Source organism: Stomoxys calcitrans, chromosome 4 (genome assembly GCF_963082655.1).
Source record: "Stomoxys calcitrans chromosome 4, idStoCalc2.1, whole genome shotgun sequence".
NCBI lineage: Eukaryota > Metazoa > Arthropoda > Insecta > Diptera > Muscidae > Stomoxys > Stomoxys calcitrans.
The window spans coordinates 151,116,364-151,142,958 of NC_081555.1; the positions used below are offsets into that span (position 1 = coordinate 151,116,364).

A 26,595-nucleotide genomic window follows, 5' to 3' on the forward strand; every position below is an offset into this window, starting at 1 on the left:
GGACACATGGATAGGTATACCGATTGGTTTAGAATAAATTCCTGATTCGATTAAACTTTGTCCGTCTCTCTGGCTGGGAGATCGGTTTCTGTGGGAGCTACACCAGGTTATAGATGGATTTGGATCGTACTTGACACAGTTATTGAAAATCATAACAAAACATAAGGTGCAAAATTTATGTAAAATCGGAAAAAAATCACGGCGTGTAAGGGCTCAAGAAGTCAAATCGGGAGTTCGGTTTATATGGGAGCAATATCAGGTTATAGACCGATTCATATTTCATAATAGAACACCACATTCAAAAATGTGGCCAAATCGGACAAAAGATGTGGCTTCCAGAGGCTCAAAGAGTAAAATTGGAGATTCCATATAATCAGCTTCTTTGAATTATTATCTAATTATTGACCTTTCGAATTGCTTTTATCGCATTAAACAAAATTTAAAATTTATGAGATTTATTGTTTTTTCTTCATTTAAAGTCAGGCTAAAGTGCCCCTTCTTTTTTAATTCCAAATATAGCGAGCTATTACTCCCATAATAATTGTGTCTACGAGGACAAAAATGTTAAAGCTGGTGCGACCTGCAGGATTACAAAAATCCCCAAAGTTGCACATATCGCATTCATGGTGAGTACTATTTGGGGAATGAATCTCACGCAGTGGCAATTGACAAGCCTTTATGTTTGTATAGATGCATCCTTTATAAAAATATTCTCCATGATCTAGAAAAAAATTTAAAGAATTTTAATTAAGCTTTGAATTTTTGTGCATCGATTTACTTCTTCTTCTTCTTTACTTACTGCTCTTAATATTCTCTCTCAAACATTCCATATCAGGACTTGTTGTATTGGGATTAACTTCGGTGTGATGAATATTCAAATATGAGCGAGTGTCATTGGCTAATTGATAGTTACATTCTACTTTTCTAGGACTATTACATGAACTCTGGCTTTCACAACTGTAACATTTAATGGCGTAAGCTGAAATGAAATATATATAAAAAAAAAATAATTTTACATGTGGCTTAGGTCAGAAGAGATGTTAAAAATTTGCCAAGGAGAGAATTATTCATATATTTCATTAGACATATTGATTGGCACTTGACATCCTGTTAAAGAAACAAACAAAAAATCTGGTAAAATATACACAGATAATAATTATTTTGAAAAACAACAACTTTTGTCGAAAAAACGACGACGAAATTTGTTAATTTTCTTGGAACAATTAATTTTGAATTTCAGCGACCGAAAGAACAAATTTGTTGCTGAAAGGCATTCTTGGCAAGCCAACATATAACAACAACAATATATTCATAAGCAAAACAAAAAACCATCTATCCAGCCACCACATGCATGTGCTTTGCTGCACAGCTTCGGTGTGGTGGTGTTTTGTATTTATTTTTGCTCGGCTCGCTGTTTCTCTCGTTTGTATACTGCATGCTTTGCTCTCGGGTTTTATCTCAGTCACTCTCTTTTCTGCTATTATCCTAAAAACCAATTTTATTTATATTTTGCAGCCGCGTGATTTGAACTCATGATCTCATGTTTGGTTGTCTTGCAAGCACCCGACATCATTTTATTCATCAGGAAATAACTCGATAAGCATTATTGCACAGTAATAAATGTCTCAATCAATTTCAATTTTAACAAGTAAAAGCGTGATAAGTTCGGCCGGGTCGAATATTGGGAACCTACATGGAAGCGTGCTAAGTTCGGCCGGGCCAAATCTTGGGAATCCACCACCATGGATTCTGGTAAAATATGGGAGCTATATCTGCTAATAGACCGATTTGGACTGTACTTGGCACAGTTGTTGAGAGTCATTACAGAACACTATATGCAAAATTTCTGTCAAATCGGACAAAAATTGAGGCATCCAGGGGCTCAAGAAGTAAATTCGTTAGATCGGTTTACATGGGAGCTATATCAGGTTATAGACCGATTTGAACGGTACTATGGAAAGTTGTTGGAAGTCATAACAGAACACTATGTTCAAAATTTCTGCCAAATCGGTTGAAATTTGAGGCTACCAGGGGTTCATTATATCAAACCGGGAGATCGGTTTTTATGAGAGCTATATCAGGTTATAGACCGATTTGAATGGTACTAGGGAAAGTTGTTGGAAGTCATAACAGAACACTATGTGCAAAATTTCTGCCAAATCGGGTGAAATTTGAGGCTACCTGGGGTTCAAGATGTCAAATCGGGAGATCGGTTTTTATGGGAGCTATATCAGGTTATTGACCGACTTAGACTGTATTTAGCACAGTTATTGGAGGTCATAACGGAACCCAACATGCAAAATTTCAGCCAAATCGGATGAAAATTGAGGCTTCCATGGGCTCAAGATGTCGAATCTCGAGATCGGTTAATATGGGAGCTTGTCTAAATCTGAAACGATATGGCCCATTTTCAATACCCAACGCCAGCTATCGTGATTTCGACAGACGGACGGACATGGCTAGATCGAATTGGAATGTTGAGACGATCCATATCCGTCCTCGACATCCTTTTTCAATTTTAGTCCTAGGCCCATCAAAATGCGCCTTAATTATTCGATTTCGCCGAAATTTGAGACATTGAGTTGTGTTGGACTCTTCGCAATTTTTCTTCTTTTGGCTCAGATCGGCGCAGATTTGGATATATCTGCCATATTGATCGATCTCTCTATTTACGGGTTTGGGCCCATAAAAGCCGCATTTATTGTACGATTTAGTTGAAATTTGGGACAGTGAGTTTTGTAAGGCTCTTCGAAATCTTTTTGCAATTTGGCTCAGATCGGTTGAGATTTGATTATAGCTGCCATATAGACCGATCTCTCGATTTAAAGTCCTGGGCCCATCAAAATGCGCCTTAATTATTCGATTTCGCCGAAATTTGAGACATTGAGTTGTGTTGGACTCCTCGACATCTTTCTGCAATTTGGCCCAGATCGGTCTTGATTGGCATATACTGCCATATAGACCGCTCTCCCTATTTATGGTTTTGGGCCCATTAAAGGCGAATTTTTTGTCCGATTTCGCTGAAATTTGAGACGGTGAGTTGTGTTAGGCTCTTCGACATCCTTTTTCAATTTGGCTCAGATCGGTCCAGATTTGGATTTAGCTGCCATATAGACCGATCTCTCGATTTAATGTCCTGGGCCCATAAAATGCGCCTTAATTATCCAATTTCGCCGAAATTTGAGACAGTGAGTTGTGTTGGACTCTTCGACATTTTTCTGCAATTTGGCTCAGATCGGTTCAGATTTGGATGTAGCTGTCGTGTGGACCGATCTCTCTATTTGCGGTTTTGGGCCCATAAAAGGCGCATTTATTGTCCGATTTCGCCGAAATTTGAGACAGTGATTTCAGATTTGGATTTAGCTGCTATATAGACCGATCTCTCGATTTAAAGTTTTGGCCCCATAAAAGACACATTTCTAATCCGATATCGCTGAAATTTGACACAGTGACTTAAATTAGGCTTTGCGACATTCGTGCCCTATATGGTTCAGATCAGTCAATATTTGGATATAGCTACCAAAAAGACCAATATTTTGTTCTACAAAATTTGTTATTAGACCACTCAATGTCCGGTCCAAATCGGACCATATTTCGATATAGCTGCTATGGGGGCATGAATTATTAATTTTTTTTTATCCGATTTTGAAGAGAGGTGGTTCACATATATACAACTTAACGCCTTCTAACGTGTTCTGTGTACAGATTGTGTGCTAATGATAAGGACAAACCACTTTTCACAGCTGCTGATTTCCATCGTAGCCATGTGATTTTTTGATAAGATAAAAACCTTGAAGAAAAAACATTGACCTTAAATTTTATGCTGATTTATGTTTTGTCCATATGCTGATTATGTGTGTAAACGAGGCACTTTAAATTATACTTGGAGAAAACGATGATATATTGATTTCAGTTCATGATCCCATAACAGTAATTGTGGTGGTGTTCATTACTACTTGTTATTTACATCATCTTGTCACCCTGTTATTAACGGTCTTTATATTTGAAAATTTAAATGGACTTAAATAACCCGCCTCCAGGCGGGGGGACTCCTTTTAGAGGAAACCGAATCCAAATAATTCAAAATGAGAATATCATGCTAAAGCAGCAAATACATGAAATGCAGCACACTATTGATTGCATACTTGCTGAATTGCAAAATATAAAGCAAGAGAATATAGTTCTAAAAGAACAACTTTTAAATAAAAAAGATAGTCAATTCATGGACGCTAATGATATGGTAAATACTGTCCAATATACTGATAGACCACAAAACCAAGCCCAAGACGAATCTATAGTCGAACGTGGTTTAGTTCATCAGTATGTAACTGATGAAGAAGAATTGGAAAGAGAGACAAACTGGATTGTTCAAAGAAGTAAGAGGAACAAATCCAAAACTAAAAAAGATAACACCAGCGAATCACAGCAAACACAAATAGAAAAAGAAAATAATATCGAGAGATCCGAAACAAAAGATGGTAGGGCAGATAAACCGCCCCCTATAAATATTGTTGGCATTACAAGTTTTGAAGAGATTAAGAAATTAATTAAATCTGCTCAAGTACATGATTTCACAATCACAGCTTTGAACAATAATGTATGGAAGATTAACACGAATTCACCTACTGATTACAGAAACTTGTCACAAACATTGAACGCAATGAAAACTGAATGGTTCACATACGAAAATAAAAACGAAAGGCCAAATAAGGTCATTATACGTGGTCTCCACCACACTTGTACAAAGGAAGATATAATGCAAGATCTTCAAGAAAAGGGCTTTAAACCTTTAGATGCCGTCAACCTTTTAAAGAAAGAACGAGTAGAAAATAGCAGTTCCTATCGATACAGAAATCTTCCTATTTTCCGAGTAACTTTCCATAAAGACGACAATATAGATGAAATCTTTAAAATAACAAATATCCTTAAAATAAAAGTTAAAATTGAAGCAGTAAGACCTCAAACAAAACTAATACCCCAGTGTAAACGCTGTCAAGGCTTCAATCACACCAAAAGCTATTGCCAGAGGGAAGCAAGATGTGTAAAATGTGCAGGAAAACATGACACAGAAAATTGCGAAATGCCAAAATCTATAGTTCCTAAATGCATTAACTGCAAAGGTAATCATCCTGCCAGTTATAGAGGTTGTGAAGTTGCAAAAGAGCTTCAAAAACTCAGAAATAAATCTCGATCCGTCAAAGATATCCATACAAATAAACATAATGTGGAACCTCTCGTCTCAAATAACGGAGCAAACCAGCAAGTACTCCAAAATCCGATACAATTACAAATTCAAACATCCAACCAACAAACATTGCAGCAGTCAGTGCAAGCTACAAGTCGCCAAATCTCTCAAACAAAGAGCTACTCTGGTGTATTAGACGCCAAAAATTTGAATGCTTCTTATGAAGAAACCCCAACAATACTGGGTGTAATATTGAAAAACATGGAAAAAATTAATCAACGCTTAGATTTCCAAGCTAAGCTGAGTGAAAAATTGATTGATAAATTAAACGCTATAGTCGTTAATTCAATTAATTCTAATCCACAATAATGGCTATGCTACGAATCGCTACATGGAATTGCAATGGTTTATTGCGCCGATTAAATGAAATTGAATGTTTTCTATATGATGAAAAAATTGATATACTACTCATATCAGAGAGCCATTTAATTAAAAACTCGTTTGCAACTATCAAAGGTTATAAGATCTATAACGCCTTTCATCCTTCCTTAAAACCCAGGGGAGGAGCATCGGTCATAATAAAAGAAAATATCAAACATCAAGAGGAGCAAAAGATTGAGGACGTCATGTTTCAAATAGCGTGCGTATCGGTTCAACTTAAACACAACAACTATTTCAAAATTTGCGCACTATATTCTCCTCCAAGGCACAATATTAAAAGTGAACAGTATATAGAAACATTGAAAAAATGTAACAACCATTTCGTGATGGGTGGCGATTTTAATGCTAAAAATAAAGTCTGGGGTTCAAGACTCACTTCTCCAAAGGGATGTGAACTATACAAAGCATGTAGATCTCTTAAATGCGAGATATATTCGGGAAACAAACCAACGTATTGGCCTTCGAACGGAAATCTTATACCTGACTTGATTGATTTTTTCATCATAAAAAATATACCTAAAAATTATGTGTTTATTGAAAACTCAGAAGCGTTATCATCATCTGATCATTCTGCTGTAATACTGACTGTAAGTGACAGCGCCATTGAAATGGATCCTCCAAATTTTCTTATAAACAAAAAAACAAACTGGCACTTTTTCAAATATACTTTATCGGAGAAAATACATTTAAATACCAGTCTCAAGACAGAAGCCCAAATTGATGAAGAGCTAGCGAAATTTATTGAAGCCATTCAAATTTCTGCATGGGAAAGTACTCCTACCCAAAATTTGAATAAAATATATCATACGCCTACGTTTCCGAAAGAAATAAGAATTTTATTATCAAAGAAAAGAAAAGCACGAAAGAAGTGGCAAAGAGAAAGGACGGCAGAAAATAAAGCCGCCTTAAACCGTCTTGTTAATGATCTTAAGAAATTAACAAGTGAATCTAAAAATAAAACTATGTCGTCGCACCTAGAAAACTTGTCTTCAACCAAAGCAACCAACTACAGTTTGTGGAAAGCAACGAAGCAATTCAACCAAGCTTCACCAAAAATGCCTCCAATCAAAAACGTCGATGGAACATGGATTCGTAAAGCTGATGAAAAAGCTGAATTATTTGCAGATCATTTCTATAATATATTTAAACCACTGGAAGACAGATCTAATAACGAAGGTACCAGCAAAACCCAAAAATCGGACCATCTCACAATCAAACCAGCCACACTAAGGGAGTTGGAGAATGTAATAGCAAAAGATATAAGTGCTAAAAAAGCGCCTGGTTACGATTTAATAACAGGACAGATATTTAAAAAGCTTCCAGCTACAGCTCTAAAAAATCTATTATTTATTATAAACGCATGTTTCCGACTGCAGTATGTTCCACTAGAATGGAAAGTAGCCGAAATTATTATAATCCCGAAACCTGGCAAACCAGACCATCAAATAACCTCATATCGGCCTATATCTCTCCTACCTGTTATGTCGAAAATATTCGAAAAACTGCTCTTAAAGAGACTTGTACCACTAATAACAAATAGACGTCTCATCCCAAGCCATCAATTTGGATTTCGAACTGCACATTCAACCATTCAACAGGTTCACCGCATCGTAGATGTAGCAGAAAAAGCTATTGAAGATAAGCGCGTTTGTTCAACAGTATTTTTGGATGTTGGGCAAGCATTTGATAAGGTCTGGCATGAAGGGCTTTTGTGCAAACTACATAATGATCTACCACATGAGTATTATCAAATTCTGGCTTCCTACTTAACCCATCGCCACTTTCGAGTAAAAATTGAAACCCAATACTCAAATCTGAGGCCAATTCGAGCTGGTGTCCCACAAGGGAGTGTCTTAGGCCCAATACTATACCTCTTATATACGAGAGATATTCCAACATCTCCTGATGCAACCATTGCAACCTTTGCTGATGATACGGCGGTCCTCACCACTGCGGACACTGAAAAAGAAGCCACAAACAAGCTCCAAGTTATTCTTTCCAGTATTTTAAGCTGGATGAAAAAATGGAGAATGCATTTAAACGAAAGTAAATCAACGCACATTGTGTTTACAAATAAACAGATACTTCAAACTCCACTTTATCTAAATGGCACTGTGGTACCTTTCGTGAATAAGGCAAAATATCTTGGCATGACCCTAGATACAAAACTAAAATGGAAAGAACATGTGAAGATAAAGAACAAAGAAGTTAAAATGAAATTCAGTCAAGTATACTGGATATTAGTGGATAGTAGAATATCACTTAAAAATAAACTGCTGATTTACAATCAAACAATTAAACCTATATGGTGTTACGGCATACAGCTGTGGGGCTGTGCTGCAAAGAAGGAGGTGGATATTATACAGAAGACCCAAAATAAAATACTACGTACTATGGTAAACGCCCCTTGGTTCATACGCAACAATGACCTGCATCGGGACTTGGGAGTAAAAACCATCGCTGAAGAAATTCATATCAACGCACAAAAACATGTCCTCAAGCTACAAAGTCATATAAACAGTGACTTGAACAATATTGTCAGCAACTATTCCAGCACAAGGCGACTTCAAAGAACTTTACCCTTAGATTTAGCCACATAAACTCCCTTGATTGTACACAATTAGAGTATAGTTATTGAACTACTTCTCATTAAAATGTTATATACTAGGTTAACTATTCTAGTATTGAATATGTATTGTTAACATTAAATTACTAGATGAGTGCAAACTCAGTCGTAATAAAACTGCATTAAAAAAAAAAAAAAAAGTTCATGATCCCATAACAGAGGCATTCATTCAAAAATTTTGCTCAAATTTAAAAATTGTAACTTTCACCAGGCCCCTTTAACAACTTTCGGTTCATATCCGATAATGTTGAATAAAGTGACCATATTGATGAGGTTTAAGTACGTTGAGATATCGAACTATATTTGAATGTAGATGTAGATAGAAACGGATTGCTCATATTATTACTCCTTGGATCCACAAATCTCACTCGATCCTTATACAAAGTTCAGCCTAGTCAAACTTAATCATTGGTTCACCAATGTTTACACTTGACATTGTGCACTGTAGGGGAATCACATGTTGAATAAAGTGACCATATTGATGAGGTTTAAGTACGTTGAGATATCGAACTATATTTGAATGTAGATGTAGATAGAAACGGATTGCTCATATTATTACTCCTTGGATCCACAAATCTCACTCGATCCTTATACAAAGTTCAGCCTAGTCAAACTTAATCATTGGTTCACCAATGTTTACACTTGACATTGTGCACTGTAGGGGAATCACATCAATTCTCTGTTTATGTTAGACTTTCACTTTTCACATTGCTAAGTTTTGGTTATGTTGAATAAAGTGACCATATTGATGAGGTTTAAGTACGTTGAGATATCGAACTATATTTGAATGTAGATGTAGATAGAAACGGATTGCTCATATTATTACTCCTTGGATCCACAAATCTCACTCGATCCTTATACAAAGTTCAGCCTAGTCAAACTTAATCATTGGTTCACCAATGTTTACACTTGACATTATGCACTGTAGGGGAATCACATCAATTCTCTGTTTATGTTAGACTTTCACTTTTCACATTGCTAAGTTTTGGTTATATCCATACTATTATCAAAATGCCAGGCAATAAAGTGTTATGTCAAAAGAAATTCGATAATTCTCTCTTGAGCCTTATATTCACATTTTTATTATTTATAGCTTTTATTCCATTGATAACACATACAATATGTGAAAAAACAGAGGGCGGTAAAGCCAACAGCAAAAAAACTTTTCGAGGAATTCATTGCAAATATTTGTACTTAAAAAATAATTCGTCGCTTTTTCTAAAACGATTATCGCTACACAAACGTGAGAAAGCGACTGAGAATGATGTTAATGTGGGTTTAACCATATATTCTTGTGCGAACCACACCATCATACAACATATATCGCAACAAATCAAATGCTTTTCAAAGGTTTGTTCTTTTTTTTTTTGCCTTATAGGCAATACAAGGCGATAACAATAATGAATCGGTCAAAATATCAACGAAAATTGTAAAGATAAACATATTTAACCCTCGTTAAGTCCTAAAAAGTCATGTGGACTGACAATGCCTTTGTTAGTAACTAATAATTAAGTTCGAAATGGTCTTTATCGGACCATATAATGTCTAGTGGTACTCCATGTTCTAAATGTTAGCAAAAGTCGGGCAATAAACGTCTCCGTTATGGACTCTATACCTTAAAAAGTTCATTGGTTTACATGATAAATTCATGCAAGAATTTGTGACGAATACACTGTTCTTCACCCAAATACTCGTATTGCCACTTATTTCTGATAACTAAAACATAAATTATTTTTACACCCACCACCATTGCATGGGGGTATACTAATTTTTATTGAGATAAAAGAGACACGTGACTAAATGATTGCTGACTGACTGACTAATCATTGCCCAGGCTGAATCATGAAATTTGGTACGAAAGTCTTACAGGGGATAAGAGTGGGTTTGGAAAACATCGATTCAAGAGAGCGAAATGCGTTTGCTAAGTAAATTTAATAAGAGAAATGGTGACATTCAATAAGAAATGATTTCTCTTAAAGATCGTGTTGCAAGATTTGAAACAGTCACAGACAATATAAGTGCAATTGAACAAGTAAAAGCGTGCTAAGTTTACCGAACACTATGGATTCCGCTAAATACCGGTAATTAGTGGGGGCCTATATCACCATATTGACCGATTCGGATACAACTTGGCGCTGATATTGTAAGTCATAAGATAAGTTTTAGCGCCAAATTTCAGCCAAATCAAGTGAAAATTTTGGCTTCTAAGGGCTGAGGAAGTCAAATCGAATGATCCGTTCATATGGGGCTTTATCTGTATACAGACAGGTTCAAATCATAATTGGAATGAATGTTGAAGGTCATAATTCAAGTCTTTGTTTCAGCCGATTCTTATGAAAACAAGTAAAAAGGCGTTACTTAACCACCTCCACCTCATCAGGTATATACGTAAACAACCTTTCGTCATAATCCGGTGAAAATTGCATAATTTATGCCCGAATAGCAGCATTATCTAAATATGATCCGGTTTGGACCAAACTCGACTCGGATATTGGGAGGTCTAATAAGTACAAGTCATCTCAGAACACTGTCCCAAATTTCGCCGAAATCAGGCAATAAGTGCGGCTTTTTTGGGTCCAAAACCTTAAATCGAGAGATCGCTCTGTATGACAGCTATATCAAAATCTGGACGGATTTGGGCCAAATTGCAGAAAGTTGTTGAAGAACCTAACGCAACTCACTGTCCCAAATTTCACCGGAATCGGACAATAAATGCGCCTTTTATGGGTCCAAAACCTTGAATCGAGAGATCGGTCTATATGACAGCTATATCAAAATCTGGACGGATCTGGGCCAGAAAGTTGCCGAAAGTTGTTAAAGAGCCTAACGCAACCCACTGTACCAAATTTCAGCCAAATCGGATGAATATTTGGCATATAAGGGCTGAAGAATTCAAATCCGAGGATCGGTTTATATGAGAGCTATAATAGTTTATAGATCGACTCGGGTCATACTTGACATGGATGTTGGAAGTCATAACTTCAGTCTTTGTTTCAAAATTTCTGCCAAATCGCATGAAAATTGATGCTTCTAAGGGCTCAAGGGGTTAAATTGAGAGTAAAGTTGGCAACCCTGTTGATTAGCGTGTGTTTTTGACGGTGTAAACGTTGCACTGAATAAATCATATATTTTAAATAGAAAAACACTTTAACTAGCCATTCAAGTGTTTTTTCTGTAAATAAATCCAAGTCATAAGATTGTGTACAAATAAAAAGAAGAAAACAATGCCCAAATCAACATCAAGTCGTAGTGGCGCTTTCAAAAAAAGGTAAACAAATAAAAAGGCATTAAGTTCGGCCGGGCCGAACTTTGGATACCCACCACCTAGGGTATATATGAAAACCCCCTTTCGTAATAATCCGGTGAAAATTGGATAACTTAAGCACCCAAATTCGACACCGACATTAAGTGGTCTAATATATATGAAGCTATTTAATTTTGTAGAACAAAATATTGATCTTTTTGGCAAATATATCCAATTATAAACCGATCTAACCCATATTAAGGTCGGATATCGGGAGGCTCAGAAAAACTAACTGTTTATAATTTCAGCAAAATCGGATAATAAATAAAGCTTTTATGGGCTTCAGACCCTTTATCGGGTGATCGGTCTATATGGCAGCTATATCTAAACATAGTCCGATCAGAACCATATTTAGGTCAGATTTTGGGAAGTTTTAACCTACTCACTGTTCCAAATTTCAGCGAAATCGGGTAATAAATAAAGCTTTTATGAGCTTCAGATCCTTTATCGGCAGATCGGTCTATAGGGCACCTATATCTAAATATAGTCCAATCTGATCACATGTCGGGAGGCATAAAATAACCCACTGTTTTGAATTTCAGCGAAATCGGGTCGTAAATAAAGCTTTTATGGGGTTCAGACCCTTTATCGGGAGATCGGTCTATAAGGCACCTATATCTAAATATAGTCCGATCTGAACTATATTTGGATCACATCTCGGGAGGCTTAAAATAACCAACCGTTTTTAATTTTGTCGAAATCGGGTCATAAATAAAGCTTTTATGGGCTTCAGACCCTTTATCGGGAGATCGGTCTATATGGCAGCTATATCTACTTATAGAGCGATCTGAACCATATTTAGGTCAGATATCAGGAGGTTTAAAATAACCCACTGTTGCAAATTTCAGCGAAATCGGGTAATAAATAAAGCTTTTATGTCCTTCAGACCCTTTATTGGGTGATCAGTCTATATGGCAGCTATATCTATATATAGTCCGATTTGCCCCGTTCAAGAACTTAAGCAGCGTACATCAAAAAACGTATCTGTGCCAAAATTTAGTTCAATTTCTCAATTTTTGAAGGCTGTCGAGTGATTACAACAGACGGATGGAAAGACGGACAGACACACGGACATAGTCAAATCGTTTTTTACGACGATCAGAAATATATATGCTTTGTAGGGTCGGAAATTGATATTTCAATGTGTTGTAAACAGTATGGCTAAATGAATATACCCCCTATCTCACGGTGGTGGGTATACAAAGAGACAAAAGGGAAATTTGATGATTGCATTCAATGTGACAAAAAATAAAAACCAATAAAAGCGTGCTAAGTTCGGCCGGGCCGAATCTTATATACCCTCCACCATGGTCCGCTTTTTTTGAGTTTTTTTTCCCATTACCTCTTGTTAGGCGAACAAAAGATAAAAAAAGAGAAAGGCTTTGCTATGGGAGCTATATCAAGATATAGTCGGACCATAATTTGATTGAATGTTAGAGAACATAGTAGAAGTCATTGTGTAAAGTTTCAGCCAAATCGAATAAGAAGGCTCAAGAAATCAAGATCCGAGATCGGTTTATAAGGCAACTATATCAGTTTGTATACTGATTTAGACCATACTTGACACAGTTGTTGGAAGTCGTAGCGAAACACGTCGTGCCAAATTTCAGCCAAATTGTATAAGAATTACGCCCTCTAGTGGCCCAAAAGCAAGATTCAAGATTGGTTTCATCAGGATATGGACCGATATAGACCATACTTAGCACAATTGTTGGAGGTCATAACAGAACACTACATGCCAATTCGGATATTAATAGCGCCCTCTAGAGGTTCCAGGAGTCAAGAAAGTTAGCGAAAGTTAGCGTGCTTTCGACAGACGGGCAGACGGATGGACATTGTTAGATCGACATAAAATGCCATGATGATCAAGAATATAAACACTTTATGGGGTCTTAGAAGAATATTTCGAGGAGTTACAAACAGAATGACGAAATTAGTATACCCCCTCATATGGTGGAGGGTATAAAAAAAGATTAGCGCAATAGAAAAAGACAATATAAAGTTGAAGAATGAACTCGAAGTTATGAAAATATTTCTGAAGATGAAGAAAGATGCTCGGGAGAAAAACGATATTGAGTTGAAACTTTGCATAGATTCATTTTTTGTCCATAAGCAGATTAAGTTCGAAGATGGGCCATATCGGAATATATCTTGATATAGCTCCTATATAGACCGATCCGCCGATTTAGTGTCTTAGGTCCATAAAAGCCACATTTATTGACCGATTTTGCTAAAATTGAGGACAGTGAGTTGTGTTATGCCAGTCGATATCCCATTTCAATTTGGTCCAGATCGGTCCAGTTTTAGATATAGCTGCGATATAGACCGATCTCTCGATTTAAGGTCTTGGACCCATAAAAGTAGCATATATTGCCCAATTTTGCCAAAACTTGGGACAGTAAGTTGTGTTAGGCCCCTTGACATATTTTTGGAATTTGGTCTAGATCGGTCTAGATTGGATATAGCTGCCATATAGACTGATCTCCCGATTTATGGTTTTGGACCCATAAAAGGCGCACTAATTGCCCGATTTCGACGAAATTTGAGACAGTGGGTTCTGTAAGGCTCTTCGATATCCCTCCGCAATTTGACGCAGATCAGTTCAGATTTGGAACTAGCTGCCATTTGGACCGATCTCTTGATTTATAGTTTTGGGCCCATAAAAATCGCATTTATTGTCCGATTGCGCCAAAATTTGGGACGGTGAGATGTGTTAGACTCTTCGACATCTTTCTGCAATCTCAGATCGGTTCAAATTGGGATATAGCTGCCATATAGACCGATCTCTCGATTTATGGCTTTGGACTCATAAAAGGCGCACAAATTGCCCGATTTCGTGGAAATTTGAGACAGTGGGTTGTGTCAGATATCCCTCTGCAATTTGGCACAAATCGGTTCAGATTTGGAAATAGTTGCCATATAAACCGATCTCTTGATTTATGGATTTGGGCCTATAAAAAGGGCATTTATTAATAGATTTTGCCGAAATTTAGGACAGTGAGTTGTGTTAGGCCTTTCGACATATTTCTGCAATTTGGCCCCCATCGGTCCAGATTTGGATATAACTGCTATATAGACCGAACTCTCAATTCATGGTCTTGGGCCCGTAAAAGGCATATTTATTGTCCGATTTCGCCGAAATTTGAGACAGTGAGTAGATTCAGGTTTCTCGACGTCTTTCTGCAATTTTGCTCAGATCGGTCCAGATTTGGATATAGCTGCCATATAGACCGATCTCTCCATTTTAGGTGTTGGACCCATAAAAGGCGCATTTATTGTTTGATATCGCCGAAATTTGGTACAGTGAGTTGTGTTAGGGCCTTCGACGTCTTTTTGCAATCTGGCGCAGATCGGTTTTGATTTGGATATAGCTGCCATTAAGACCGATCTCTCGATTTTAGGTCTAGGCTCAATAAAAGGCGCATTTGTCATACAATTTCTCTGAAATTTGACACAGTGACTTATGTTAGGATTTTCGACATCCGTGTAGTATATGGTTCAGATCGGTCTATATTTGGTTATAGCTGCCAAAAAGACCAATATTTTGTTCTACAAAGTTGAAGAATGACTTGAACTCATCAGACCACTTAATATTCGGGGTCAAAATTGGACTATGTTTCGATATAGCTACCCCCATAAACACCAAGGTGGTGGGTATATAAACTTCGGCCCGGCCGAACTTAACGCCTATTCACTTGTTGATACATGATTTTCATATTGTCGACATTTATTGCATTTAGTTTTTCTGCCATGTGGTTGCATTACAAACTAGGCTTATTTTTGTAACTTTGATTAATTTGTTGTGAAGGTCATATTGCAAGCAACAACTGATGACTAACTTGTCAACGATTGCCCATGAATTGTTCATCGAACAACACTTTAAATAATCTATAAACTATATTTTTACTGAACGACCAGATAAGATAAGATTTGTCAATAACCCATTGATATAGCAACGGCAGTTTCCGTGTGTTTGTTTTCCAGTAGCTCTACTGATGTTGTGTCGCTTCATGGGTGTTATCGCCGTTGATTGGTTATGAATATAGAAAAATAACTTTGAAATGCTTTCGACTTGATGCAAGATATGAAAGTCTCAAAGGTTTGGCTTATATAGCAATATTACTAAAATATAATATAATGGTCGACTAAGTTTTAGTCATTTCCCTGCTTTTGTTTAGCGGTAATCGTAACGTTTTCTAACACAGAATAATTTTTAACGCGAATTGTAAAATTTTGAAAAAAGAACACATTTTACAATGAATTCTTCAAAAATTTTATTTGTGATTGGCATAATTGCCCTAAGTTGTGTTACGTACAGTACGTGTTATTAATGAAATAAGAATAAGAGGAAAATTAAAAAAAAAAAAAATAAGTGTAACGGAATGCAAGCAATATTTCATAAGAGGTTTCATTCTTGTCATGGGTAAATTTTTTCATTTCGGTGGTAATATATAAATTTTGTAATTTTATAAAGGACCTGTGTATAATTTAAATCGTTGTAAAATTCTAAGAGGATTGAACCGTGCCATGTCTTTACATCTATCCTTCAGTCTTTCGTATTATAGCTTTAAAACTAAAGAAATTGTGCTGCATTTTTCTCTCAACTCATATTCTTTCCACAAAAAAAGTTAAGATTTTAAACGGGGTAAATCGGACCATTTTTGCATAAAGCACAGTGAGATTTTCTAAACTTCTTTGGTTTATTAACGAATAATTTTGCATCCTATTTTGATGAAATATGAGTGAGTTGTTTGGCACTTCTCCACTTCAGTGCATAATGTGTATACCCTACACCACTACTGTGGTACAGGGTATTATAGCTTTGTGCATTTGTTTGTAACACCCAGAAGGAAGAGAGCTACACCTATTGATGAGCTCACCGATCGACTCAGAATCACTTCATGTTTCAATTCAGCTATGTCCGTCTGTCTGTCCATCTGTCTATGATGTGTACAAAGTACAAACAGCAATTTTCAAGCGATTGCCAATAATTTCGTCATTTACCAATCGATGCTCACGAAATTTCGACTCTTGACATAACTGGTGAATTTGATAGAAATCGGTTCAGATGTAGTCATAGATTTAATACATATATGTCTCCCGATTATCATTTTTAAAACCTTTGCAAGCACATTTATCAACCGGTCTTCTCAAAATTTTTACAATGCTTTCTAAGATTTAGATTAGATTTCTACCGGGTAAATACCCAACGCTTGAGTACTTATTGCGTACATACCCAATAAATACCTTTTTTGGGTATTTATAATTTTGCTGATATCTTGGGTGTAACAAATGTTTCTAAACAACTTTTGATGATTTCGTATCCTTTGTATGTAAACCTGACTTTCTGATCTCATAAAGTCGTATTTTAGCTATACACAGCCGACCGATCTCCAGACTTAAAGTCTTGAGGCAAGAAATTGGTAAGTTTTCATTCGATTTCGATGAACTTTGGCAGAGTAAGTTCTGGTAGACCTCTATTCATTCCTGTCATATGTGGTACAGATTGGACCAGATTTGGATATAGCTGCCATATATACCGATCTCCCGATATTGTGTAATGAGCCTATAAAAGAAGCATTTTTTCATGAAATTTGGCACAGCCAGTTCCGGTACCGCTCTAAACCTTTTTATTGAATATCGTCCAGATTGAACCAAATTTGGATAGCTGCCATATAGACCGATCTCGCGAAATAGAGTATTGAACCCATAAAACAAGCATTTTTCATTTGATTTTGATGAAATTTGAAACAGTGAAATGGCACCCCTCTAGATCTGTTTGTTGAATATCGTCCAGATAGTGCCATATAGGGAATGTGGACTAGATACTCTACACAATACTCAATATTGGAAGATGCGTCCATATAGCAGCTTTATCCAAATAACGTCCGATCGGGACGATCGGATGAAAAATGCTCCTTTTATGTTATATACATATATGGCCCGATCTAGACGATCTTCAATAAAAAGTTTTAGATGGGTACCGGAAATCGCTGTGCCAAATTTTTATTGAAGATCATCTAGATCGGGCCATATATGTATATAACATAAAAGGAGCATTTTTCATCCGATCGTCCCGATCGGACGTTATTTGGATAAAGCTGCTATATGGACGCATCTTCCAATATTGAGTATTGTGTAGAGTATCTAGTCCACATTCCCTATATGGCCCTATCTGGACGATATTCAACAAACAGATCTAGAGGGGTGCCATTTCACTGTTTCAAATTTCATCAAAATCTAATGAAAAATGCTGGTTTTATGGGTTCAATACTCTATTTCGCGAGATCGGTCTATATGGCAGCTATCCAAATATGGTTCGATCTGGACGTTATTCAATAAAAAGGTTTAGAGGGGTACCGGAACTCGCTGTGCCAAATTTCATCGAAATGGGATGAAAAATGCTTCTTTTATAGGCTCATTACACAATATCGGGAGATCGGTCTATATGGCAGCTATATCCAAATCTGGTCCGATCTGTACCACAAGTGACAGGAATGAATAGGGGTCTACCAAAACTCACTCTGCCAAATTTCATCGAATTCGGGTTATAAATGGATCTTTTATGGTCTCAATACCATATACCGGGAGATCGGGTGATCGGTCTAAGGGCATTAGTCATTTTTCATCCGATGAAAAATGCTCCTATTATGGGCTCAATACTCTATATCAGGAGATCGGTCTATATGGCAGCTATATGCAAATATGGTCCAATCTGGACGATATTCAATAAAAAGGTTTAGAGGGGTACCGGAACTCGATGTGCCAAATTTCATCGAATTTGGGTTATAAATGGATTTTTTATGGTCTCAATTCCATATACTGAGAGATCGGGTGATCGGTCTAAGGGCAGCTATATCCAAATCTGGACCTACCTGAGCCAAATTGCCGAAAGTGAATAGGGGTCTACCAGATCTCACTGTGCCGAATTTCATCCAAATCGGATGAAAAATTACCAATTTATTGCCTCAAGACTGGAGATGCCAAATTTCATCGAATTCGGGTTATAAATGGATTTTTTATGGTCTCAATTCCATATACTGAGAGATCAGGTGATCGGTCTAAGGGCAGCTATATCCAAATCTGGACCTACCTGAGCCAAATTGCCGAAAGTGAATACCAGATCTCACTGTGCCGAATTTCATCCAAATCGGATGAAAAATTACCAATTTATTGCCTCATGACTGGAGATCGGTCTTTATAGCGGTTATATATAACTAAAATCTGACTTTATGAGATCGAAGTTCAGGTTTACACACAAAAAAAAAAACTAAATTATCAAAAAATTTTTGAAAAATGTTTATATACCCAAAATATCTGCCAAATTATAAATACACAGCTTTTGGGTACGAATGGGTAAATACCTTTTGGGTATTTACCCATCGCCCATCTCTACCCTTTGCAAGGGCATTTATAAACCAATCATCTCAAAAGTGTGCACATCATAGAAAGTCTATGACTACCACAATATGTACGGATTTTGGTTGAAGATCCGTTTCAAATTTTACTTCCTACGACTTAGCCTACATACCCAATGTAGTGTAGGGTATCAAAAGCCGGCTTTGCTCGATTTAGCCCATGCTTACTTGTTTAATTTAATTTTGATTAAGTTTGGAACAGTAAGTTATTCTAAGATCCTCAATATTATTGCTCTTACAAAGATGTGCAACAGTGAGGTTTTAGATTTAGATGCGACCATATTTGGATAGACCCAATGGGAAAACTATGCTGGAAAAAATTGTTGTTCTAATTTTAAAGATTCGAGGCCAAGATAAGCAAAGTTGATTTAAAGATGATCAATTTTCCAAATTTTTCCACAAAATTACAAATTTATTTGATATCGCATAAAAAGACGACATGTTATGAGATCAAAAACCTGTCACCGGGAGATTGTTTTATACGGCAGCTATATTCGAATTTGAACCGAACTGGGCCAAATTGAAGAAGAATGTTGAAGGGTCTAACACAACTCACTATCTCAAATTTCGGCGACATCGGACAATTAAGGCGCCTTTTATGGGCCCAAGACCTTAAATTGAGAGATCGGTCTATATGGCAGCTATATCCAAATCTGGACCAGTCTGGGCCAAATTAAGGAAGGATGTAGAGTGGCCTAACGCCACTTAGTGGGCTTTTTATGGGCTCAAGACCTTAAATCGTGAGATCGGTCTATATGACAGCTATATTCAAATATGGATCAATTTGGGCCAAATTGAAGAAGGATGTCGAATGGCCTAACGCAACTCAGTGTCCCAAATTTCGGTGCCATCGGAAATTAAGGCGCCTTTGATGAGCTCAAAACCTTAACCCGAGAGATCGGTCTATATGACAGCTATATCTTAATCTGAACCGATCTGGGCCAAATTGAAGTATGATGTCGAAGGGCCCAACAAAACTCAGTGTTCAAAATTTTGGCCAAATCGGATAATAAATACGACTTTTTTGGGCCTACGACCTTAAATCGGCGGATCGTTCTATATGGCAGCTATATCCAAATCTGAACCGATATGGGCCAAATTGAGGAAGAATGTCGAATGGCCTAACGAAACTCAGTGTCCCAAATTTCGGCGACATCAAACAATAAATGCGCCTTTCATAGGCCCAAGACATTGAATCGTTAGATCGGTCTATATGGCAGCTATAACCAAAGTTGAACCGATCTGGGTCAAATTGAAGATGAATGTCGACTGGCCTTACACAACTCACTGTCTTAAATTTCAGTAAAATCTTATAATAATTGTGATTTTTATAGGCCTAAGGCCCTATATCGGCAGATCTGTCTATATGGGAGCTATATCCAGATATAGTCCGATATAGCTCATCTTTGAACTTCACCAATCTATGGACAAAAAACAATCTGCACAAAGTTTCTGTTCAATATATTTTTTTTATACCCTCCACCATAGGAGGGGGGGTATACTAATTTCGTCATTCTGTTTGTACCTACTCGAAATATTCGTCTGAGACCCCTTAAAGTATAAAGTGATCGTCGCGACATTTGATGTCGATCTAGCCATGTCCGTCCGTCTGTCCGTCTGTCCGTCCGTCCGTCTGTCTGTCCGTCTGTCTGTCGAAAGCTCGCTAACTTCCGAAGGAGTAAAGCTAGCCGCATGAAATTTTGCACAAATACTTCTTATTAGTGTAGGTCGGTTGGGATTGTAAATGGGCCATATCGGTCCATGTTTTGATGTAGCTGCCATATAAACCGATCTTGGGTCTTGACTTCTTGAGCCTCTAGAGTGCGCAATTCTTATCCGATTGAAATGAAATTTTGCACGACGTGTTTTGTTATGATGTCCAACAACTATGCCAAGTACAGTTCAAATCGGTCCATAACCTGATATAGCTGCCATATAAACCGATCTTGGGTCTTGACTTCTTGAGCCCCTAGAATGCGCAGTTCTTATTCGATTCGAATGAAATTTTGCACGACGTGTTTTGTTATGATATCCAACAACTTTGCCAAGTATGGTTCAAATCGGTTCATAACCTGATATAGTTGCCATATAAACCGATCTTGGGTCTTGACTTCTTGAGGTCGCAATTATTATCCGATTTGCCTGAAATTATGTACTACGGATCCTCTCATGACCATCAACATAGGTGTTTATTATGATCTGAATCGGTCTATAGTTCGATACAGCTCCCATATAAATCGATCTCTCTATTTTACTTCTTGAGCCCCCAAAGGGCGCAATTCTTATTCGAATTGGCTGACATTTTACACAGGTCTCCAACATGTAATAATATAATAATAGCACAGCAAATCATTTCTTATATCCTTTTTTGAGTAAGAATAGATGCCGGGAGAAGAACTCGACAAATGCGATCCATGGGTATGTAAGATTCGGCCCGGCCGAACTTAGCACGCTTGTACTTGTTTTTTATACCCTCCACCATAGGATGGGGGTATGCTAATTTCGTATATATTCTTGATCGTCGCGACATTTTATGTCGATCTAACCATGTCCGCCCGTCCGTCTGTCTGTCGAAAGCACGCTAACTTCCGAAGGAGTAAAGCTAGCCGCATGAAATTTTGCACAAATACTTCTTATTAGTGTAGGTCGGTTGGGATTGTAAATGGGCCATATCGGTCCATGTTTTGATGTAGCTGCCATATAAACCGATCTTGGGTCTTGACTTCTTGAGCCTCTAGAGTGCGCAATTCTTATCCGATTGAAATGAAATTTTGCACGACGTGTTTTGTTATGATGTCCAACAACTATGCCAAGTACAGTTCATATCGGTCCATAACCTGATATAGCTGCCATATAAACCGATCTTGGGTCTTGACTTCTTGAGCCCCTAGAATGCGCAGTTCTTATTCGATTCGAATGAAATTTTGCACGACGTGTTTTGTTATGATATCCAACAACTTTGCCAAGTATGGTTCAAATCGGTTCATAACCTGATATAGTTGCCATATAAACCGATCTTGGGTCTTGACTTCTTGAGGTCGCAATTATTATCCGATTTGCCTGAAATTATGTACTACGGATCCTCTCATGACCATCAACATAGGTGTTTATTATGATCTGAATCGGTCTATAGTTCGATACAACTCCCATATAAATCGATCTCTCTATTTTACTTCTTGAGCCCCCAAAGGGCGCAATTCTTATTCGAATTGGCTGACATTTTACACAGGTCTCCAACATGTAATAATATAATAATAGCACAGCAAATCTTTTCTTATATCCTTTTTTGAGTAAGAATAGATGCCGGGAGAAGAACTCGACAAATGCGATCCATGGGTATGTAAGATTCGGCCCGGCCGAACTTAGCACGCTTGTACTTGTTTTTTATACCCTCCACCATAGGATGGGGGTATGCTAATTTCGTATATATTCTTGATCGTCGCGACATTTTATGTCGATCTAACCATGTCCGCCCGTCCGTCTGTCTGTCGAAAGCACGCTAACTTCCGAAGGAGTAAAGCTAGCCGCTTGAAATTTTGCACAAATACTTCTTATTAGTGTAGGTCGGTTGGGATTGTAAATGGGCAATATCGGTCCATGTTTTGATATATAGCTGCCATATAAACCGATCTTGGGTCTTGACCTCTTGAGCTTTTAGAGCTCGCAATTCTTATCCGGTTGGAATGAAATTTTTCACGACATGTTTTGTTATGAAATCCAACAACTGTGCCAAGTATGGTTCAAATCGGTAAATGTTTTGATATAGCTGCCATATAAACCGATTTTGGGTCTTGACTTCTTGAGCCTCTAGAGGGCGCAATTCTCCTTCGATTTGACTGAAATTTGCACGTGGTGTTTTGGTATTGCTTTCAACAATTGCGCAAAGTATGGTTTAAATCGATCCATGTTTTGATATAACTGTCATATTGGGTTACCCAAAAAGGAGTTGCGGAGTTTTTAAAAGAAAGTAAATGAATTTTTAATAAAACTTAGAATGAACTTTAATCAAATATACTTTTTTACACTTTTTTTCTAAAGCAAGCTGAAAGTCAAGCTGATAACTGACAGAAGAATGAATGCAATTACAAAGTCACAAGCTGTGAAAAAATTTGTCAACGCCGACTATATGAAAAATCCGCAAATAATTTTTGGGCAACCCAATATAAACCGATCTTGGGTCTTGACTTCTTGAGCCTCTAGAGGGCGCAATTCTCGTACGATTTAACTGAAATTTTTCACGTAGTGTTTTGATATCACTTCCAACAACTGTGCTAAGCATGATTTTAATAGGTTCATAATCTGGTAAAGCTGTCATATAAACCGATTTTGGATCTTGACTTCTTGAGCCAATTAAGCGTGCAATTCTCATCCGATTTTGCTGTTATTTTGAGATGAGATGTTTTAGTATGACACTCAATAACTGTGCTAAGTATGGCGTAAATTGGTATAGAACTTGATATAGCTGCCGTATAAACCAATCTGCGATCTTGACTCTAGAGGGCGCAATTCAATTCAATTCATCCGATTTGGCTGAAATTTTGTACAACAGCTTCTCTCATGTCCTTCAACATACGTGTCTAATATGGTCTGAATCGATCAATAGCTTGATACAGCTCCCATATAAACCTATCTTCCGATTTTGCTTCTTGAGCCCCTACAAGGCGCAATTCTTATCCGAATGAACTGAAATGTCGCACAATGACTTCTACACTGGTGAGCATTCATTTATGGTCCGAGTCGGACTACAATTTGATATAGCTCCAATAGCATAGCAGTTCTTATTCTATATTCTTTCTTTGCCTAAAAAGAGATACCGCGCTTAGAACTCGACAATGCGATCCATGGTGGAGGGTATAGAAGATTCGGCCCGGCCTAACTTGGCACGCTCCTACTTGTTATTTGATACCCATATTGTCCTTATCGGTCCACTTTAGATTTTGGGTGGTGTTTTTGGGGTAACGGTAGAGGGTCCGCCCCCTTCCGATATCAATAAATTATAAAGCCTATTCCTACTTTTTGACCTTATTCGTAATTTACTCCTGAAAACCAAATAAAACTATTTTAAGGGGTTTTAGGGCTGGGGAGGGTCCGCCACCTTCCAGATATCAAAAAATTCTATAGCCAATGTTTTCTTCCAAACCAACCTGCACAATATGTGAAAATTTCAAGGTAATGGGTTCAGCCGTTTTTGAGTCTATACGAAACAAACAAACAAACCGACAAACAAACATACAAACAAATAAACAAACACAAATTGAATTTTATACAATACATAAGAGAAGAAGATGAGGTCGAAAATGGATATTTCGATGTGTTGCAAAAGGAATGGCAAAATGAATATTCCCCCATCCTTCGGTGGTGGGTTTGAAAATGGCTATGCTATTGGAGCTAGACAGGTTATGAACCGATTCGAGCCATGCTTTGCGTGGATGTTGGATTCCATAGTAGATGCCATTGTGCAAAATTTTAACCCAAGCGGTTAAGAATTGCTCCACCTAAAAGCTCAAGGAGCTCAAGAAGCATAATCAGGACATTGGTTTATATGGAAGCTATATCAGGTTATGAACCGATTTAGCCGATCTTTCATACCCGGTTACTCGCCATAAGCCCTATAGCTGCTTAAGTAGTAAAATCGGTTTATATTGACGTTATGACCCGATTCAGACTATCTTTGGCACTCATGTTGAAAGTCATAGAGGATAGCATCGTGAGATTGGCTTATATCGGATCTATATCAGGTTAGTAACCGATTAAAACCATAATTGAAAAATTGTTATTGGAAGCAAGAAAAAACACTTCATGAAAAATTTTAGCCCAATCGGGTGGGAAGCTCAAGAAGTCAAGATCCGAAATTGGTTTTTATGACAGCTGTTTGTCCATGTTTACCAAAAAAATTAAAAAGTCGATTTGGCTGAAATTTTGCTCATTTTGACTTTTTCTATGACCTCTAACATTAGTGTTATATATTGTTTGAATCGATTCATAAACTGATTTTGCTCCCATGTAAACCGATGTCTCTTTTTAAATTCTTTCGCCCCTAGAGGGCGTAATTCTTAACCGATTTGGTTGTGAGGTACTAAGCCATGTAAAAACTTTTCCACAAAGAGATGTCGCACTGCGGCACGCCGTTCGGAATCGGCTATATAAAAGAGGCCCCTTATCATTGAGCTTAAATTTGAATCGGACCATACTCATTTACAGATTGGGAAGTTTGCTCCTGTTCCTTAACAGAATTTCATGGACAAATTTGCATAAACCGATCTCCTGATTATACTTCTTGAGCCTCTAGAGGGCGTAATTCTCATCCGATTGAATAGTGACTTTTTCTATGATTTCTAACATTCGTGACGAGTATGGTCTTAGTCGGTCCATAACCTGATGCAGCTCCCATATAAACCCATCTCCTGATTATACTTTTAGAGCACCTAGAGGGCGCAATTCTTATCCGATATGACTATGGAGGCCACTGTAGCGCAGAGGTTAGCATGTCCGGCTAAGACGTTGAACACCTGGGTTCGAATCCTGGCGAGACCATCAGAAAAAATGTTCAGCGGTGGTTTTCCCCTCCTAATGCTGGCAACATTTGTGAGGTACTATGCCATGTAAAGCTTCTCTCCAAAAGAGGTGTCGCACTGCGGCACGCCGTTCGGACTCGGCTATAAAAAGTAGGCCCCTTATCATTGAACTTAAATTTGAATCGGACTTAGTGGAATGTTCATGGGCAAAATTTGCATTTGCATATGACTTAAAATTTTGCACAATGGCATTTACTATAAAGTCCAACATCCATCGGTTCATAATCTAATATAGCTTCAATAGCATAGCAATTCTTATTCATTATCCTTTGTTTGCCTATAAGGAGATACCGGGTGAAAATCTTCACAAATGCGATTCATGGGGGAGGGTATATAAGATACGGCCGAGCTTAGCACTCTTTTAATAGTTCGATCTTACTAAGCTACATCCATTTGCTTTATTTTGTATTACAGCTTATGCCATTAGATGTTACAGTTGTGACACCAAGAAAGCCTGCAAAAGTCCTAAAAAGGTAGAATGTAACAATGGGTTGGCCAATACCACTCGCGCTTATTTGGACTTCCATCACACTGGAATTAACCCCAACACAACAAGTCCTTTTATTGAATGTATGCAAGAACGCATCAAGAGTAGTAAGTGAAATAAAGTTGAATTCATAACAATAAATATATATTTAATTTAAATTGTATGTCTTTATTTTCTATCTAGATCAAGGTGAATTTGAATACAAAGGATGTGTCTATAGTAATATAAACGTTTGTCAATTGCCATTGCGTGATTTCCATACCAGTGGTAGATATGAACGTACCTGCGCCAAGTGCAACGACAAGGACCTGTGTAATCCTGCCGGTCGTGCCAGCATTAGCGGTTTTGCCCTTATAGCCACAGTGGTTATGGGTCTGCTTGTTCGAAAAATTTCGGCTTAGGCCAAAGAGAGAGAAGCTTAACCATAGCTTGCGGAATATATTGAGAAACTAAAAATCTAAAAAAGTAAATAAAATTGTTGTTTTGTTTTTTGAAATATTAATGTTGTAAATAAAATATTGAGCAGTAAAATTTTGATAAATAAAATTTTTAGCATAAA

The 26,595-nt window shown here is 37.4% G+C and overlaps 2 protein-coding genes across 3 annotated transcripts; one reads left to right on the forward strand and one right to left on the reverse strand.

Moving 5' to 3' along the window:
* Positions 1–472: 472 nt before the first annotated feature.
* On the reverse strand, positions 473–9,492 carry LOC106083853 (uncharacterized). The gene is made up of 3 exons (XM_013247116.2): positions 9,371–9,492; positions 800–979; positions 473–721 (listed from the first exon to the last, which is right to left on the reverse strand). The coding sequence occupies exons 1-3, from the start codon at positions 9,429–9,431 to the stop codon at positions 504–506; spliced, it is 459 nt and encodes a 152-aa protein (XP_013102570.2). The 5' UTR covers positions 9,432–9,492; the 3' UTR covers positions 473–503.
* Positions 9,493–15,726: 6,234 nt separating this feature from the next.
* On the forward strand, positions 15,727–26,595 carry LOC106083850 (uncharacterized). Of its 2 annotated transcripts, none has more exons than XM_013247112.2 (3): positions 15,727–15,873; positions 25,964–26,143; positions 26,220–26,595. In XM_013247112.2, the coding sequence occupies exons 1-3, from the start codon at positions 15,813–15,815 to the stop codon at positions 26,435–26,437; spliced, it is 459 nt and encodes a 152-aa protein (XP_013102566.1). In that variant the 5' UTR covers positions 15,727–15,812; the 3' UTR covers positions 26,438–26,595. The 2 variants fall into 2 exon arrangements, with proteins under 2 accessions (XP_013102566.1, XP_013102567.1); XM_013247113.2 differs by lacking the exon at positions 15,727–15,873 and adding an exon at positions 15,882–15,979.